The sequence below is a fragment of the Lissotriton helveticus genome, chromosome 12 (genome assembly GCF_964261635.1).
Source record: "Lissotriton helveticus chromosome 12, aLisHel1.1, whole genome shotgun sequence".
Taxonomy (NCBI): Eukaryota; Metazoa; Chordata; class Amphibia; order Caudata; family Salamandridae; genus Lissotriton; species Lissotriton helveticus.
Genome location: NC_136073.1, coordinates 780,616,271 through 780,632,349, shown reverse-complemented (window position 1 = coordinate 780,632,349; position 16,079 = coordinate 780,616,271). Strand labels below are relative to the sequence as shown.

Genomic DNA, 16,079 nt, shown 5'->3' with positions numbered 1-16,079 from the left:
CCCCATGGAGAACACTGCAGTAGCCTCATTGGGATTGTTTAGTTCTTTGTTTCTCCTTTTTGGGGCTTTATTGGATGTTTTCCTATATAGTGGGAGTGGGGGGGGATAGGTGTGGGCCCTTTCTGCTTTCTCTTCAGTTTTGTATTTGTTTGTTACCCTTTGCACAACAGGTACACTATATGCCAGCTTATGACATGGCGCTGTTCTTTTCACACCTGTTTACTCTATGCCATCTCAGAAAGGGCCTGTAGAGGTGATAGACATTACTTCCCTTACATGAAAGATATGTGGCATCAATAATCCACGTAAAGGCAAACAAGTCCTCTCATATCTGTCGCGACATAGCCTTCCTTCAGGAAACACATATCCTACCCAATGGCGCCCAATCATATGCGACTACTTGGAGCCCCCACCCCGCTATTTCTCCTCTCATGGCTCCTATTCCTGTGGATTCTGCCCCCTCATGCATAAAAGCAGCCCCTATTCCCTCCATAAATGTCACTCGGACCCAAATGGATGCTATTTAATCCTACAAGGCAGCCTCACTGACAAACGAGTACTATTAGTCAACATATACGCCCCGAACACTGAGTATCCACAATTCTTTCAGGAGTTTTATGCCCATATGGGACATGCAGATGCCAACTTTGTATCCTATGAGATATCCACTCCCAATCGCAATGCTTTTAAACCTCCAAGGTATAGACTTAAGTGCCTCCTAAGGCGGCGGCCTCCAACTCCATTGACGTTTAGTATTGTAGACTGAATTTCGCGATCTGGCTGATAGGGAAATCGCATATCTAGGGAAACACACTAGGGCTCCGTGCTATGGTGAGGGGGCGCACCCGACCGCACTTTTGTGCGGATAATCCACCATAATCGCCTAGGTACTTATGTCGATGAATTGCGCACCGTCTCTGAGTCCTCTGTTTTTGCTGGCGAAGATGTTCTGGCAGAGTCCCAATGCTATTATGAACTCCTTTGTACATCCTGCACTCCTGACAATGCACCAGAGATCCCATCATACTTGGTGGAGATCGCCATCGGTCTGGCCCACTGATGGCCAATGACAATTTTTTAGCAAGATGATTTTTTGCGAGGAGGTCACCCAGGTGATCGACTCTTTAGACAGGTCCAATGGCCCTGGCCTTGATGGCCTTATGAGAGCTTTCTATAAAGCTTTCAAACAACATGTCACCCACATCTCTTTGCAGTGGTCAACAGAATCTCCTGCCAAACACCTGCTTTAGTTACCCTATTGGATGCTGAGAAGACGTTTGACCCCTTGGAGTGGCCCTTCTTGAAAGAAGCTCTTATCAAACTGGGAATCCCCACCGCGCTCATCTCCTTGGTCATGCTCTTATATCCTAATCCTGTGGCATGCATGTGAGTCAATGGTTCCCTTAATGGACCCTTTGGTCTGCCACCTTCTGGAGCGCCACATACATAAGGCTCCGTGCCTCATTTTTTAAATATTTTCGTCCGGAGTCACGTTGGGTGTGAAAATACAACCCACCCCAAAAATGCTCTTTTGGCCCTGTGGGACCCTCTGATCAGGCCTATGCGGTCAGGGTGCTTTTACCCTGCCACCTTTTCTTCTTTTTTAATCGTTTTTCTTTCTCCTCATATCAAGTGAAAAGATGGCTGTCAACACTTCCTGGTTACAAGTGTTGGCAGCCAATCAGAGGCAAGCTCCACTGTGGCACTTACTGGATGTACTGAGCAGGCTAGTTGGACCCCACACTGAAAAAAACATAGGTTTCAGGGACGTTATAGTTAGTTGGAGATTTCACTCGTACAAAACCATAGAAATAGTCAGTAGACCTAACTTTAACTCGTGCCCATGCAATGCACTGCTGATGACGTCACATATTACACCACTCGTGACATGCTCAGTGACATCACTGTTGACATCTCAAATTTTCCATTGGGCATACAAGTCACACAGTCCTTAAAATAACAAACGGAGATGTTGGTTCACCATCTGCCTACTGGCTCAACTACTGTCTCCCGATTGGATAGAAAATAGTCAATTGTGACATTAAATTGCTTACATTCTCATGGTTCTGCCTATGTCGAACACCTACTTTTGCCACACTGATGAAGGCTGATTGCTGAAACGCGTATGTGGCCAATAAAGTTATGTTGAAAGCCCCAGGAGTGTTCCAGTTGCTTTTTTGGTTGTTGAATGAAATGGGTCACACCCCCGCTAATTGGAGGCACCAGTTGTGAGTTCAGAGGAACTGGTGGGAAACGTGTATGTATATATAATAACTGTGTAATTTGTATATATATATATATATATATATATATATATATATATATATATATATATATATATATATATATATATATATATATATATATATATATATATATATATATATACAAATTACACAGTTATTATAATTTAAATACATTTAACAACAAACAATTAGTAATTTTTAATTCAGATTAAATAAAAATATACATTTTACTTTCTGGTTGATTTTAAAAAATAAATATTTAAATAAATAATTTTGTATTAGCTTATCAATTTCTTTTAGGTTTAAAAAAACTATAAAATACATTAAAATATTTTCATTAACTTATTTTAAAGAAATCCCCAATACTACACCATAGGGAGAACTCTGCCCTGGTGAAATAAGTGTGAAAGGTTACCAGTGGCAACTAGTCACTTATAAATTTGCCTCCACCCTCTAGTTTCAGGGATCGTGGATATGCACATTTCCACTGTGTTGTAACTTTACATGTGAAAACGGTGAATAGCCAAAAGCAGTAAAGTTACTACAAAGTCTAAGAGTAAATGTGCACGTTTGCAGGTATTTCTACTTTCATGAATAGGGATGATAGTCTTTTTTGACCTGTAATTATTGACCTTTTCCTTGTGCCACATTTTTCTCAATTATTCCTATCCAGAGTAGAAACTAGCCATGCATTCTTACGTCTCACAAACGGCTCCTTTAGATGACACTCAACATAATATTGTAAGGACAAAAGTAGCTGACATGAGAGCTTTCCATTCACAGATTTGTTGTAATCAGGATCAGGGTATTTCACAATAAGTCCCTCAAAGCAAGATTCCGGTTACATTTCTGGATTTACCAGAGTGCTTAAATGATCTTCATTTCGATGAGGTTATGTACATTTGTTATACAGGGATATCTTGAATACCTGGCAGGATCCAGTCTTTCTGGTTCTAGGTTGTAGACCCCAAGATCTGAAGTATGTTTACAGCAAACTAGCAGTGTAACTGTTCTTTCTTCACTCCAAGAAAGAATTTGCCATGACATGTTTCGGTGAGAGGTTAGTGTCTGCCATTTTCTCCCACAGTCTCTGACCGAACAGAGTTGAAATGTTCAAACAAAGGTTACAATACTGTTTTGTCTAATGACTCATCCATAAAGTACGATATCAATATGTATACTTAATGGATGCTTTAGATGAAAATCTGTCATTCCAGGCACTTGCAACACAACACAGCGATGTAATGCATTACAATACATCTCTGCATCATACTACAACATAACACCACAAAACACACATAGCTGCACTACAGCACAGCATGACACTGACAAACTACACAAGACTATAGTACACTGCACAAAAATATGATATAACACTGCAACACCACACTAACTTACTTATTCTGTACACTATAGCAAAGCATTTGACTGCAAGCCAAGACAACCTAACCTTATACAACTCTACTTCACAACACATAGTCCTTTGCAGTACCCTAGGGCCCATAAACATCACCCTACAACCCTAAACTGTCAGGAAACGGGCTTTTTGCATGTTCCCATCCCAGTTCTTGACCCTATTTGAGTACTAGTTGCTGTTTTTTCGACTTAGTGCACTTAGGCCTGTTAACCTGACCCCAGTGCCAGTGTACTGACCCATTATAAAAGATTTCTTGAATTGGATGACCCCAATTTGCAAGCACTAACTTACTTATGAGTCCCTAGTATATGGTGCAGAGTGTGACAAAAGACAAGAAGGCTACCAGCCTCCCACTGCAGACTAGAAGGGTAGTGTTCACAATGCTAGTTTGACTATGGCATTGCCATTAATGGCAAAGCCACCCGTTCCCTTAATGATATATGTAATTCACCCCTAAGGAAGCCATATAGACCCCTATGGCAGGGAGCTGTATATTGTTAAGCAAGACATATAAGTTTATATAGCCTTAGCAGCAAAACCCTTAAAGTTGTCGTTTTGATTAGGAAAGTTAGTCCGGCTAACTTCTGAATGGGACTACCTTACATCAAATTCAACTTGATGCCTAAATCGAAATTAATGTCACTGTTAAAGTTAGGCAGCTTTTAAAAAGTTGACACTCTGTGCCCTAGATATTCCAGTGGCTTTGTGCAGGCCCGGGCCAACAGACAGCTTTCTGCCCACCTGGGGAGACATGTGAACAACTCCAAGGCTTAAGCACAAAGGCAGTTGCCGCAGACTGAGGTGTCACCTCCTCTCCCAGAAAGGCCAACTGAGGTGTTAGCCCAAAAGGCAGGCTCAAAGGAAATGCCCCCTTTAAAGGGTGACAACACACCCGAGCAGGATGACTTTTGTTCCTGCAGACAAGTTGGAGGCAGGGACGGAGAGGAAAACACTGTCCTCAAACCTGTTTTCCTGTGGGCTTGACAGTAGCAAAAATATTGCATACTGGGATTGCGAAATGCCACACATAACTTGAACTTTGTCGCAAAAAAGGAGTGGGCCTACAAGCCCATTGAATAGTGACCACGTTGTCCCCCCAGGCACTTTCCCAGGATAAAATAGGCAACCCTGGCATGCTAAACCTCAGTACACATTGGATTTGGAAAAATAACCCAACAAAGACTGTCCTCCTGCCCTTGGAATAGCACAAAGAGAGGATTCACTGTTGGAAGGACTGCACCTGCTGCACTTTGGACTAGTAAAATTTGGACTGTGCCTGCGGCTCCCGGCTTGGGAAAACATTGATCCCAGAGCCAGATTGAAGCAGTGACTCCAAGGGTTAGTTGGTTGGCCCCCTGGAACAGCACCATGGATACCAAAGTTGAGAAAGCCGAAACCGGCAAAGCAGTATCCTCTTCAGAGAAATCACCACTGACTGCTGTTGGGTGCTCCTAGAGACATCTCCGATGTAGCCAAAAGTTGCACTCGAGTCTGCTGGACCCAGGACTGCTATCAAAGGATTTCTTGCCTTAGAGGAGAAGCGTGGCTCAGTGGTTAGAGGCGGCAGACCCGGAATCTGAGATCGGCCGTGGACCAGGGTTCGATTCCCCGCCTCGGCGGGTCTCGGGCTCAAAATTCCACGGACTCGACAATTCTCGCTCAGGTGCCTACTCGACTCACGGGGTCACACTCTGCGACTCTGGGCAATAGCTTGCTTAATCTCCACTACGGCCCCTCGCGGCGGGATGCCTGGCTCTCACCTTGTGGATACCCTGCCGGGGTATCTTACAGGGGAATACCAGGACGGGTTCCCTAAGCAAGCGCTTAGATACCGTGTCGGTGATTTGCGCTATATAAATACATGTACATTTACATTTAGAGGGACACTAGCCTCTACCAAGGATATTAGCAGTGATTGATGTGTCGGGAGCACAGTAGCCCAGCCGCTGCTTGCCTTCGACTGTCACAAAGAGAATGCCATGGGACCTCACATGCAGTGGCCAAAGTTGCCCCACCTGACCCATGCACCAAGGAATCACCCACAGCTCACCCTTGTCGACTGCACAGCTCCAGGATGATATGTGAACATCTTTTCTGCCTGCATCCCCAGCATAGAAACCACTTCATTGTTCTATATGGTGGTTGTTTTCTAAAGGCTGGAACTGAACTGAAAAAGGGTCTGGTGGCCAGGTCATTGCCCAAAGTGACCTTAAGTCAGGCTGAAGTTGACAAACTAACTGTTTTAAACATTAAAAAAAATTACAAACTTTTGTTGACCAGTTCTGTTTTGTGGTTGTATTTAATTTTTTTTTTTATTGTTTTCAAAATACATATCTCTGGAACCTCCAATGAAATTTGAAGAACATGGATTCTAAAAATGTACAAAAATATGTTCTATTTTCATAAAGTATTGTTGTATCTCTTGTGTGACTTTCTTATTCCATTGTTTGGTGCTCTTAAATGATTTACACTAAGTTCCTTTGTCTAGCTTTGCTGCTCGAAGCCCCAGATACCCAGGGTTGAACAAAGGTGATACAAACAAGCTTCACTGGACCCAAGACAGTTTTTGTGACTGTATTCCATGATAAGGCTTCTACTGCCATATCATATAATACTCTGAAATTCTCACATAAATAATATATCATACCATGAGACAACCACATGTTTAAATGAAGCACATTGCCTCTTATTCCCTAGAATGCCCGGTAAAGCAATGGAGAATCACAGTTACCTTTTTTCGATGTTCCAGGATTTTACAACATAACAAGATGTTCTCATTTGAATTTGCAGAAGCAGATGTATGCAAAAAAAGCATAAGGATGTTTATGTCCATGCGCCGGATAGATTCCATCAGTCGAACTGTAATGACAACCCAGAGAAACAGACACATGTACAAATAATGCCCAAACAGAGGTTACTTGACATTTTTCAGAAGTTTAAAAAAAAGTGTCACAAGATATTTTTAACTAGCAGCAACATTTGCATGAAATACTAAAGAAAGGACACTTGTCCAAGATGCATTGGTGCTTGTGCAAATTAAGTTTCATGTTATTTTCTTACAGATTGATTATATCTGGAATTCCGCGGTAGGTCTTGCCACATTGAGATTGACACATTGTGTTCATTTTAGACTTTTACTCCAACTGTTAGGATCATAATTGGTTTTTGTACCTCATTCCACAAAACTTACAGGCGCTTCGTTTTAGCTTGCTACTCAGGGTGACAGCTGTTGTGATCTTCCGTCCCTGCCCTGTTCCGCCGTGGCTTTTGCCGTTTGTTGCGGAGGGCTAAAGGACCGGACATACCTGACTAGCACTTGTGGGTTGGGAACAGCTGATTTGTGCGCGAGACGCCTGACTCACTGCTATTTAAGCAGCATGCCGGCGCGGACGCGATAACACCAGCAGTAGGTCTTGTCACCTATCATTTTGCCCTGCTGCTATTTTTAAAAACCGCATTGAGATTGACACTTTGTGTTCATTTTAGACTTTTACTCCACCTGCTGGGATCGTAATTGTTTTTTGTACCTCACTCCACATGCTTACCGGCACTTTGTTTTTGCTTGCTAATCAGGGTGGCAGCTGTTGTGATCTTCCCTCCCCGCCCCCGTTCTGCCGTGGCTTGTGCCGTTTGTTGCGGAGGGCTAAGGGACCGGATATGCCTGACCAGTACTTCTGGGTTGGAAACAACTGATGTGTGCGCGAGACGCCTGACTCACGGCTATTTAAGCAGCATGCCAGAGCGGATGCACAGAGGGCGCGCCGCTGGCACGCCAAAGGCAAGCCTGTCTGCGCCCATCCGCACCTAGATCGGGCCCAAGGCCACCCCCCCCGTCCGTTCCCTACTGATCTTGGGCCCAAGTTTAAAATATACAAGAGATACTCTTGTAAGTCTTAACCCCCAGATGAAGGATTATTGTCCGCAACTCGATCCTTTGAAAGAGCCTAAGGTGTGCCTCTGTGTGACATGAAGTTCCTTCTCACCAAAACAAAATGCAGCTTTAACTCGCATCAAGTCCTTTACCCGCAAACAGTTTTGCAAAAGTCCCTCCAGGGCCTACTCCTGAATACACGCTCTTTAATTAAACACAACATTGAATTCGCCGAGCTGCTGGAAGCTCACAATATAGATATGGCATTTGTCACGGAGACGTAGGCAGATGGAACATCTGATCCGGAGCTATCATGAGCCATTCCCCAAGGATACTTATTAATCAGGAATGAAAGACAGGATAAGCGGGGAGGGGAAATAGCGATTATTATCAAGGACACCTTGTCGATGAAAAGCTCTACTTCAGGAAGCGGTCCTGATTGTGAACTGCTTTCATTTGGAATCACCATCAGTGAAAACTATATATTTAACGGCATACTGCTGTATAGACCACCAGGGGCTAAGAACAAGTTTGTAGAGACAAAAGGTCATATCATCGAGTCTAGTGTTGACTTTCAGGAATTTTCTATCTTAGGCGACTTCAACTACCATTTAGAAAATATAAATGACCAATATACAATCTCGCTTCTAGAGCTGATGGCCAGTGTCTTGATGAAACAACTGATCAAGCATCATACCCACGAGGATGGACACACCCTAGATGGAATATTCATATCTAATCCTCAATTATTATTATTATTATTATTATTATATCTGATTTTATAGAGCGCACAGCTACCCGTAGGTTTCCCGGCGCTTCGGACCACAAAATGCTGAAAGACAGACGGAGATGTAAGGAACAGATTATCGAGAAAACAACCAGGTTTTCACTCCTTTGCGGAATTTGAGGTAACATGTTTCAGTCCGCAAAGGGATGGGGAGCGAGTTCCAAAGCGTGGGTGCCAGGTAAGAGAAAGAGCGCCCACCAACTCTGGCACGCTTGAAACGGGGTACAGAAAATCTGCAGTGGGTGGACGATCTAAGAGTGCGCGAGGGACAGTATTGTTGAACTAAGGTGGATAAATAGTGAGGGGATTTTCCAGCTTTGATAATGTGCATGAAGCATAATGCTTTGAATTTGGATCTGGACTCAATGCGCAGCCAATGCAGGCTACGCAGGGAGGAAGAAGCAGAGGAGGATCTAGGCAAATTACAAAGGAGACGGACGGCCATGTTCTGAACCACTTGGAGCTTCCGGGTGACCTCCTTGCAGGCACCCAGAAGAAGTACGTTACCGTAGTCCAGGCGAGATGTAACCAAGGCCTGGACCACTGACTTCTGGGTGTCTGGGGGAAGCATCCATGTGATTTTCCTCAACCACCTGATGATGGTAGTACAGGTGGCTGAGACTTTGACCACATGGTGTTTCATAGATAGCTGACTATCAAAGAGGACCCCGAGATTACGTGCTGTATTTGCCGGAGTCGGCAGTGGTCCCATTTGCTGAGGCCAATGTTGCGGGCCCCATAGAGCAGAGTCCGGCCCAAACAGAAGAAGCTCTGTTTTATCGCCATTTAGCTTTAGTTTGTTTGTCAGCATCCAATTGGCGATGTCAGTGAGTCCAGAACGAAGAGAAGAGGAGGGGGAGTGCTGATCAGAAGAGAGGGAAAAAATAATTTGAGTATCGTCAGCATACGAAAAAATAGAAAGTCCAGCCTGCTCAGCAAGAAAAGCAAGAGGTCTAACGTAAAGGTTGAAAAATAGCGGACTAAGAATAGAACCTTGGGGAACCCCATGTGGAGAATTGTGAACAGTGGACACAGAGGAGGAGGAAAAAACCTGAAAAGTGCGATTAGAAAGGAAGTTGGAGATCCAGGCAAGGGCGGAGCCGCAGATACCCACGGACCTTAGGGCGGAGAGAAGGATGTTATGAGAGACAGTGTCAAAAGCGGCACTCAAATCCAAAAGGATGAGTGCCACTGTCTCCCCTCTATCTACCTGGCGCCTTACTGTCTCCGAGACTCCCAGAAGGGTGGACTCCGTAGAGAAGCCCGCCCGAAAACCTGATTGGGAAGGGTGGAGAACATTCTCTGACTCAATATAGCTGGTAAGGTGACGATTTACATGCTTCTCCAACACCTTCGAGAGGCAGGGAAGCAAAGAAATGGGCCGAAAGTTGGCAGGATTGCAAACATCCGCGTTAGCTTTCTTCAAGAGTGGAACCAACATTGCATGTTTCCAGATGTTAGGAACAATTGCCTCCATAAGAGAGGCATTTAAGAGAGCTAGAATACAGTCCAAAGGGGCGGTGGCTAAAGTACAAAGAATCTGGGGGGGCATAGGATCCAAAGGAGAGCCAGATTTGATCTCAGCCAGCAGTTTCTGAAAAACTGGCATAGAAATACGTTCCCATTTATCTAGTAAAGGAAGAGAGGAACGTACCGGATCATCCTGTGTACATGAATGATCATATTGCTGAATGGGTGACATAGATGAAACAGGTGGTACAGCTGTAAAGGCCGCGTAGATGCTATCAATTTTCGCTGTAAAGAAGTCTGCCAAGGAGTTACATTGAGTGCTATCCAGACAAGGCGCTTTGGGGGCACATGACATGCCGGATAGTTCCTGAACTGCCTTAAAGAGAGCTTTAGGTCGGTTCTGAGCTTTCAGTATTGTGATGTTAACATAATTAGCCCTGGCAGTATTACATAAAATGTGATATTTGTGCAATGCTATTTTATAATTTTCTTTATCTGTCGAATGATAGTGGTATCTCCAGATACGCTCCAATCTTTTGCAACAGGATTTTTCTATTTTGAGTTCTTCATTGAACCAAGGGGCAGGTGGGTGCCGATACTTTTGCGTGTATTTACGCTTCGGAAGGCAAGAATCAAGCGCAGAGGTAAGCCACATGTTAATATTACTCGCGTCATCCGAAGAGATATTAGCAAGACAAGGTAAGGGTTTCTCTAAAGAATTGTTAAGATGTTCCAAATTAAGTCTTTGCCAATTTCTAGAGGTTCTGAGAGAGAGTGGGCTGCCCGAGGGGCAGGGCGCATCCATAGTCTTAATGTGGAACTCTACAATAAAATGATCTGACCAAGTAATAGGTCTGGACGGAAGGCAAGTAACAGTGTTTAGGTTAGTGAAAATTGGGTCTAGTAAGTTACCGCCTTTGTGAGTAGGACCAAAATTTAAAAGACTTAAGTCGAGGGCGGCAAGGTCCTGTATAAAATGAGTGTTAATAGGGCATAGAGTGTCGTTAAGGTGTATATTCATATCACCTAACAACAGGAAATTGTTAGATTCTAGTAAGAGGGGGGCAATGAGTTCCGGAAGGGCAGCTGCCCATGCGCCGGGCGCGCCAGGCGGGCGATACAAAAGAGCACCAGACAATGTAAAATTAGGGGACAATGACAGTTTAAAACTGCCAGCTTCACAGTTAGGGATATCGAGGTCATCCCACTTACAGGAGTAGATCCTTTTAAAAATGATGGCAATGCCGCCTCCATCCCTGAGAGGTCTATTTCGCCCCACGAAAGTGTATTCATCAGGGAGGGCGGTGGCAATATCCGGACCAGAGCAGTCCTTAAGCCAAGTTTCAGTTAGAAACAGGGCCGCCGGACTAGATGAAGTGAGGAGATCAAATATGTCCCTCTTGTGTTTGGGCAATGAGCGGCAATTTAAACTAATAAAACTAACAACAGGAGAGGGATTGGACAGGTGAGATTTTACTGGGAAAGAAGTTACAATCGCAGGAGGGGGAGGGGAAATACACAACTCCACGGGGAGAGATGTTAGAGCCAAAGCGCATACAGGGCAAGATAGCGGGGCATCATGAACACGCAAGCGAGAGCAGTACCTATTAGGCGAAGGTCGTAAACCATACAATGCAGAACGAGAGTAAGTAAGTCTGGAGATAATGGAGCCCGGAGCAGAGGGAGTGGCCCCAGGTCCCATCCGGTCGCGGACGGGCGCAGACGGGCTTAACTCTGGCGCGACTCCGGCGCGCCTACGTCGCGCCCGCTGCGCTCGTCCGCTGCGCTGACGCATAGTGGTTGTTTAAGTAGCCGTGTGACTAGGGGGGGAGTGGCTAAGGTGGAAGAAGCCAACAACCCAACCCAAGATGGCGCCCGCAGTCGAGAATGACTGGCTTCAGGCGAACTAGGAAGGTAGGTGTGGCGGCTCGTAGTCAGCGGGCCACTGGGGGAAGGTAAAATACAATGTCCTTACTTGCCGTCAGCAGGACAAATGAGGCAGAGCATAAAATTAAACTGCTAGTAGTCAGCCTAAAATTATTTTGCTAGTAGTCAGCAAAAGACCAGAGTTTTAAATTAAAAATCAATAGTCAGCGCTCAGCAAATGCGCGCGAGCCCTCTGCCACCGGGCTGCGAGCTATCGCTGGCGAGGAGGGAGGGGAGGTCCTAAGTAGCCGTGTGACTAGGGGGGGAGTGGCTAAGGTGGAAGAAGCCAACAACCCAACCCAAGATGGCGCCCGCAGTCGAGAATGACTGGCTTCAGGCGAACTAGGAAGGTAGGTGTGGCGGCTCGTAGTCAGCGGGCCACTGGGGGAAGGTAAAATACAATGTCCTTACTTGCCGTCAGCAGGACGAATGAGGCAGAGCATAAAATTAAATTGCTAGTAGTCAGCCTAAAATTATTTTGCTAGTAGTCAGCAAAAGACCAGAGTTTTAAATTAAAAATCAATAGTCAGCGCTCAGCAAATGCGCGCGAGCCCTCTGCCACCGGGCTGCGAAAGTGCAGGAGAGGTTGCCAATCCCATGTTCTGATCATAAGGCCATTCGGTTGGTACTTACCTCGTCCCATCATCTTACTCGTCCTCATTCTGCTCTTAGGACTTTTAAAGGGAGAAATTGGAAGGAAATCAGCCCACAGCAGCTGCAATTAACATTAGCTGCCTCTAAACCGACACTAATGCCCGAAGTAAATACATCCACCAATATTTTTAGCAATTTAGCAACCGCAGTAAATATTTTAGCTCCAGAAAAAACATTTACTAGCAAATGGTTGAAGAAATCAGAACCTTGGTCTGTGACTCACTGCGCATCCAGAAGCAACTATGCAGACAAGCTGAAAGGCACTGGAGAAAAACTTATACGGAAGCCAAAAAAATGGTTTATACACAGTCACTGACCGAATATAAAAAGATGATTCTGGAGAAAAAAAGCAGCTGTTTCTCTGATAAATTGAGCAGGTGGGCAACTCAAGTAAATTACTTTTCTCAACTTTAAAGGAATTAGTGACACTTCCCACCCCACTAGCACTGACTAGCAATGTTACTGTCTGCAATCAACTCGCAGATTCCTTTAGGGACAAGGTGCTTTCTATCTATGATTTCTTCAGTGGAAAAGTCAATGAGCCTCAAGTGAATCAACCCTCTTCACCTACGCGACATCCTGGCCATGGCTTGAATGCTTTTATCCCCCCAAATGTACAACAGGTTTCGCAGATAGTCAGATTGGTGAAAGCAGTGGCTCCATCTGACCCCTGCCCCCCTAAAATATTCCAACAGGCAGCTGATGAGATCAGCGAGCAACTCTGTCTGATTTTCAACGAGATCCTTATGTCCAGCATTTTCCCAGAGGCTTGGAAGAAGGTCTCCATCGTCCCCCTGCTGAAAAACCTAGACACCAGCGATCACAATAATTATCGACCCATAGCAAGGATTCTGTTCCTAGCTAAAGTTTTGGAAAAAATAATAAATCTTCAACTTACAGCCTTTGTTTCCTCAGAAAATCTGCTGGACTCTTCACGATACGGCTTCCGGCAAGGGCATGGAACGGAGACGGCCTTGGTCATGGCAGCAGAGGAGCTTCGCTCTATGCTGGTTTCCGGTGCAAAGGCCGCCTTGATCCTTTTGGATCTTTCAGCGGCCTTTGTCACCGTGAACCATGACATCCTCATTCTAAGGCTTCAGAAGTTGGGAGTGTCAAGCTTAGCACTAAGCTTAATCAAATCCTACCTTAACAATAGGCGACAGTAGGTTCAGATTGATGATTCTTGTTCAAAACATGTTTTCACTTCCTTGTGGGGTACCGCAGGGCTCATCTTTAATCCCTAAGCTGTTCAATCAGTATGTCACCCCCCTAGCTGACGCCATCAGGCAGTTTGGCTTCTCGCTAGTGTCCTACACCGATGATACCCAGATTGTAGTATCCATCTCAGGCAATCTGGAAGAAACGGCGGCCAGCTTTAAACAGTGTATGACCTGCATGGATCACTGGATGCAAATTGCCTAAAGCTTAATGGAAGTAAAACAGAGGTGCTTCTGCTGGGCTCAGACTCCACCATTTAGTCTCAGAAATGGTGGCCCCCAGCTATGGGAATTCTTCCCACCCCAGTGCGTAAAGCTAAAAATCTAGGCTTCATCTTCGATGACAGTCTCACCTTCCAACATCAAACCAAGGTCGCCTCTCAGGTACATTTAACTCTAAAACTAATTCAGAAGGTGAAACCTTATATTTCCCCACCTGCAGTAAAAACATTGGTAACAACTTTGGCATTGGCCAGACTGGACTATGGAAACGCCCTTTATCTGGGCCTTCAGAAACAGCACTTGCTTAAACTGCAGCGTCAAGTCAAAATTGTCAGAACAGAAGTTAGGTAGTGTAGAGGGTAACAGATGCTGAAAACAAGAGCAGTGAGATAAAGCAGCATTAGACAATGTGCAGGTAGGTGTGGCTCCCCGAGGGCCCTGTATATCCAGGTTGACAAATGACAAGTATTTCATTAAGAAGAAAGCAACGATTAGGTCAGGTGGGGGGACAGTAGGTCCTGTCTAAGAAGTGAACACCAGGTCACTTGACAAAATATATCCGCTTAACCTGACCCACCACCAGTAGGTACCAAAAAAATGGGGCGAGGCCTAAAAGGTGAAAACATATATGTGGAAAGGGGACCAAATGATATAGCAAAATAATGGTGGAATTATTTGCTCACTTCTAATAAATGTTGAGGATCAACTCCAAGGATCTACTTAAAAGCTTCCCATCATACATTTCATATATCAACCTTTTCTAAACCCAAAACCTAAATTGAGATACGAAGCTAAATGTTTGGTATTTTGCATCATTGCTCTATAGGTTGTCTCATATTTCATATTTATTCAAATGTATCAGCGACAGCATATGAACACTCCTTAGCACACGTTACAGTATTCAGCATGAATTTCACATGTGTATTCCACTCATACATAGGTTATGCGAAAAGAATTATGCGAGGTCCTTGTAAATCAGGTTTGTTCAGCAGGTGTTGTTTTTTATTTCGATCGATGTCACATCCTATGTATGAGTGGAATACACATGTGAAATTCATGCTGAATACTGTAACGTGTGCTAAGGAGTGTTCAAATGTTGTTTAGGCTTAGCCTATGTTAGAAGAGTAAGTGTGGTTCTCTTCTCCTTTAGCACCGTTCCCAAGATAGACTAGAAACATATTAAGGTGTACAGTCCCCTGAAGCGCCGCATCCTAGGATAATACCACCAGTCTAACCCTAAACCGTAATCAGCGACAGCATAGTTTATCTGCATGTTAAACTATATTTTGAGCATTTGCATGGTGTACATTTTGCCTTTGGCTTTGTCCTATGGTGCTGTCCGCAATCTGGTGGCTTTCCACGTGATGCAAGTGTTAACAAAGCAGACCAGCCTCTGCTTTGCTTTATGGAGTAAAGATGTGTTATTGGTATTGTGGGCTGGTCATACTTTGGGTGAACTGGATAGTTAAGGGTTAAGGCTGTATGTGTTCACCAACAGCGCATACATTCTCCAAATAGCTAAGTATAGGTGTTCATGTGCTTCTGTGTATGTGCTGTGTGTGTAGTGTTTGTAACGTTGGTGCTTTTGGTTGTATAGTGTATCTGAATCTGTGTTCAATGTATGCTAATGTTTTCTGTTGGAGGAGCTACTGTGATAGCCTTCATACTGCATGCCTGCAGTGTGTGGCATGCTGAATATGTGGGTGGCGTTCTATTTAATATATTGTGGAACTCTGTGAGTTTCGTAATCAGTAGGGCTACTGTAACTCACATACTGGCCAGCTAAATTACATATCTTGTCTGTGTTGAGTTTGTGAAACATGTTCCGTCTGATGTGCTCTGTTGGAGTTGTGTGGCGTTTCCTAAGTGCAGTTGAGACCCCCATGATAACTGATCATAAATTCATCTTGAATGTGTTGAATTTATGTGATAGAGTGCTTGATTTTATTTCGGAGCATTCTGTGGGAGAAAGGCAGACTGTCTTGCTCAGGTTTGGTTATTTCCTGTATCCTACTTCTATGTAAATCTAGCTGCTTGAACTACACCTTGCACGTGAGGAAGCCTACGGAGGGAAATGTAAAGAGAATTAGCACTCCCAACAAAGCTTCCATAACTATGCAGACGTAATAAAAGTGCCTCTCATGATAAATTCTAGAGCTGTTACTCTCCATTTTTATAATGAGACTCCTCAAATGTTATGCTGTGTTAAAGCCCACGGCATACAAGACAGCATATCCAGGAGCTCTCTAACCTATCCAAAAGGACACCA

At 44.4% G+C, this 16,079-nt stretch overlaps 1 protein-coding gene across 1 annotated transcript in view; it reads right to left on the bottom strand.

Moving 5' to 3' along the window:
• The window catches only part of LOC144798137 (uncharacterized), a 124,124-nt gene that overhangs the window by 28,650 nt on the left and 79,395 nt on the right, over positions 1-16,079 (bottom strand). The window contains exon 3 of the mRNA XM_078668890.1: positions 6,395-6,522. Within this exon, the coding sequence (XP_078525016.1) occupies positions 6,395-6,522 (128 nt within the window). The remainder of the gene's footprint in view (positions 1-6,394; positions 6,523-16,079) is intronic.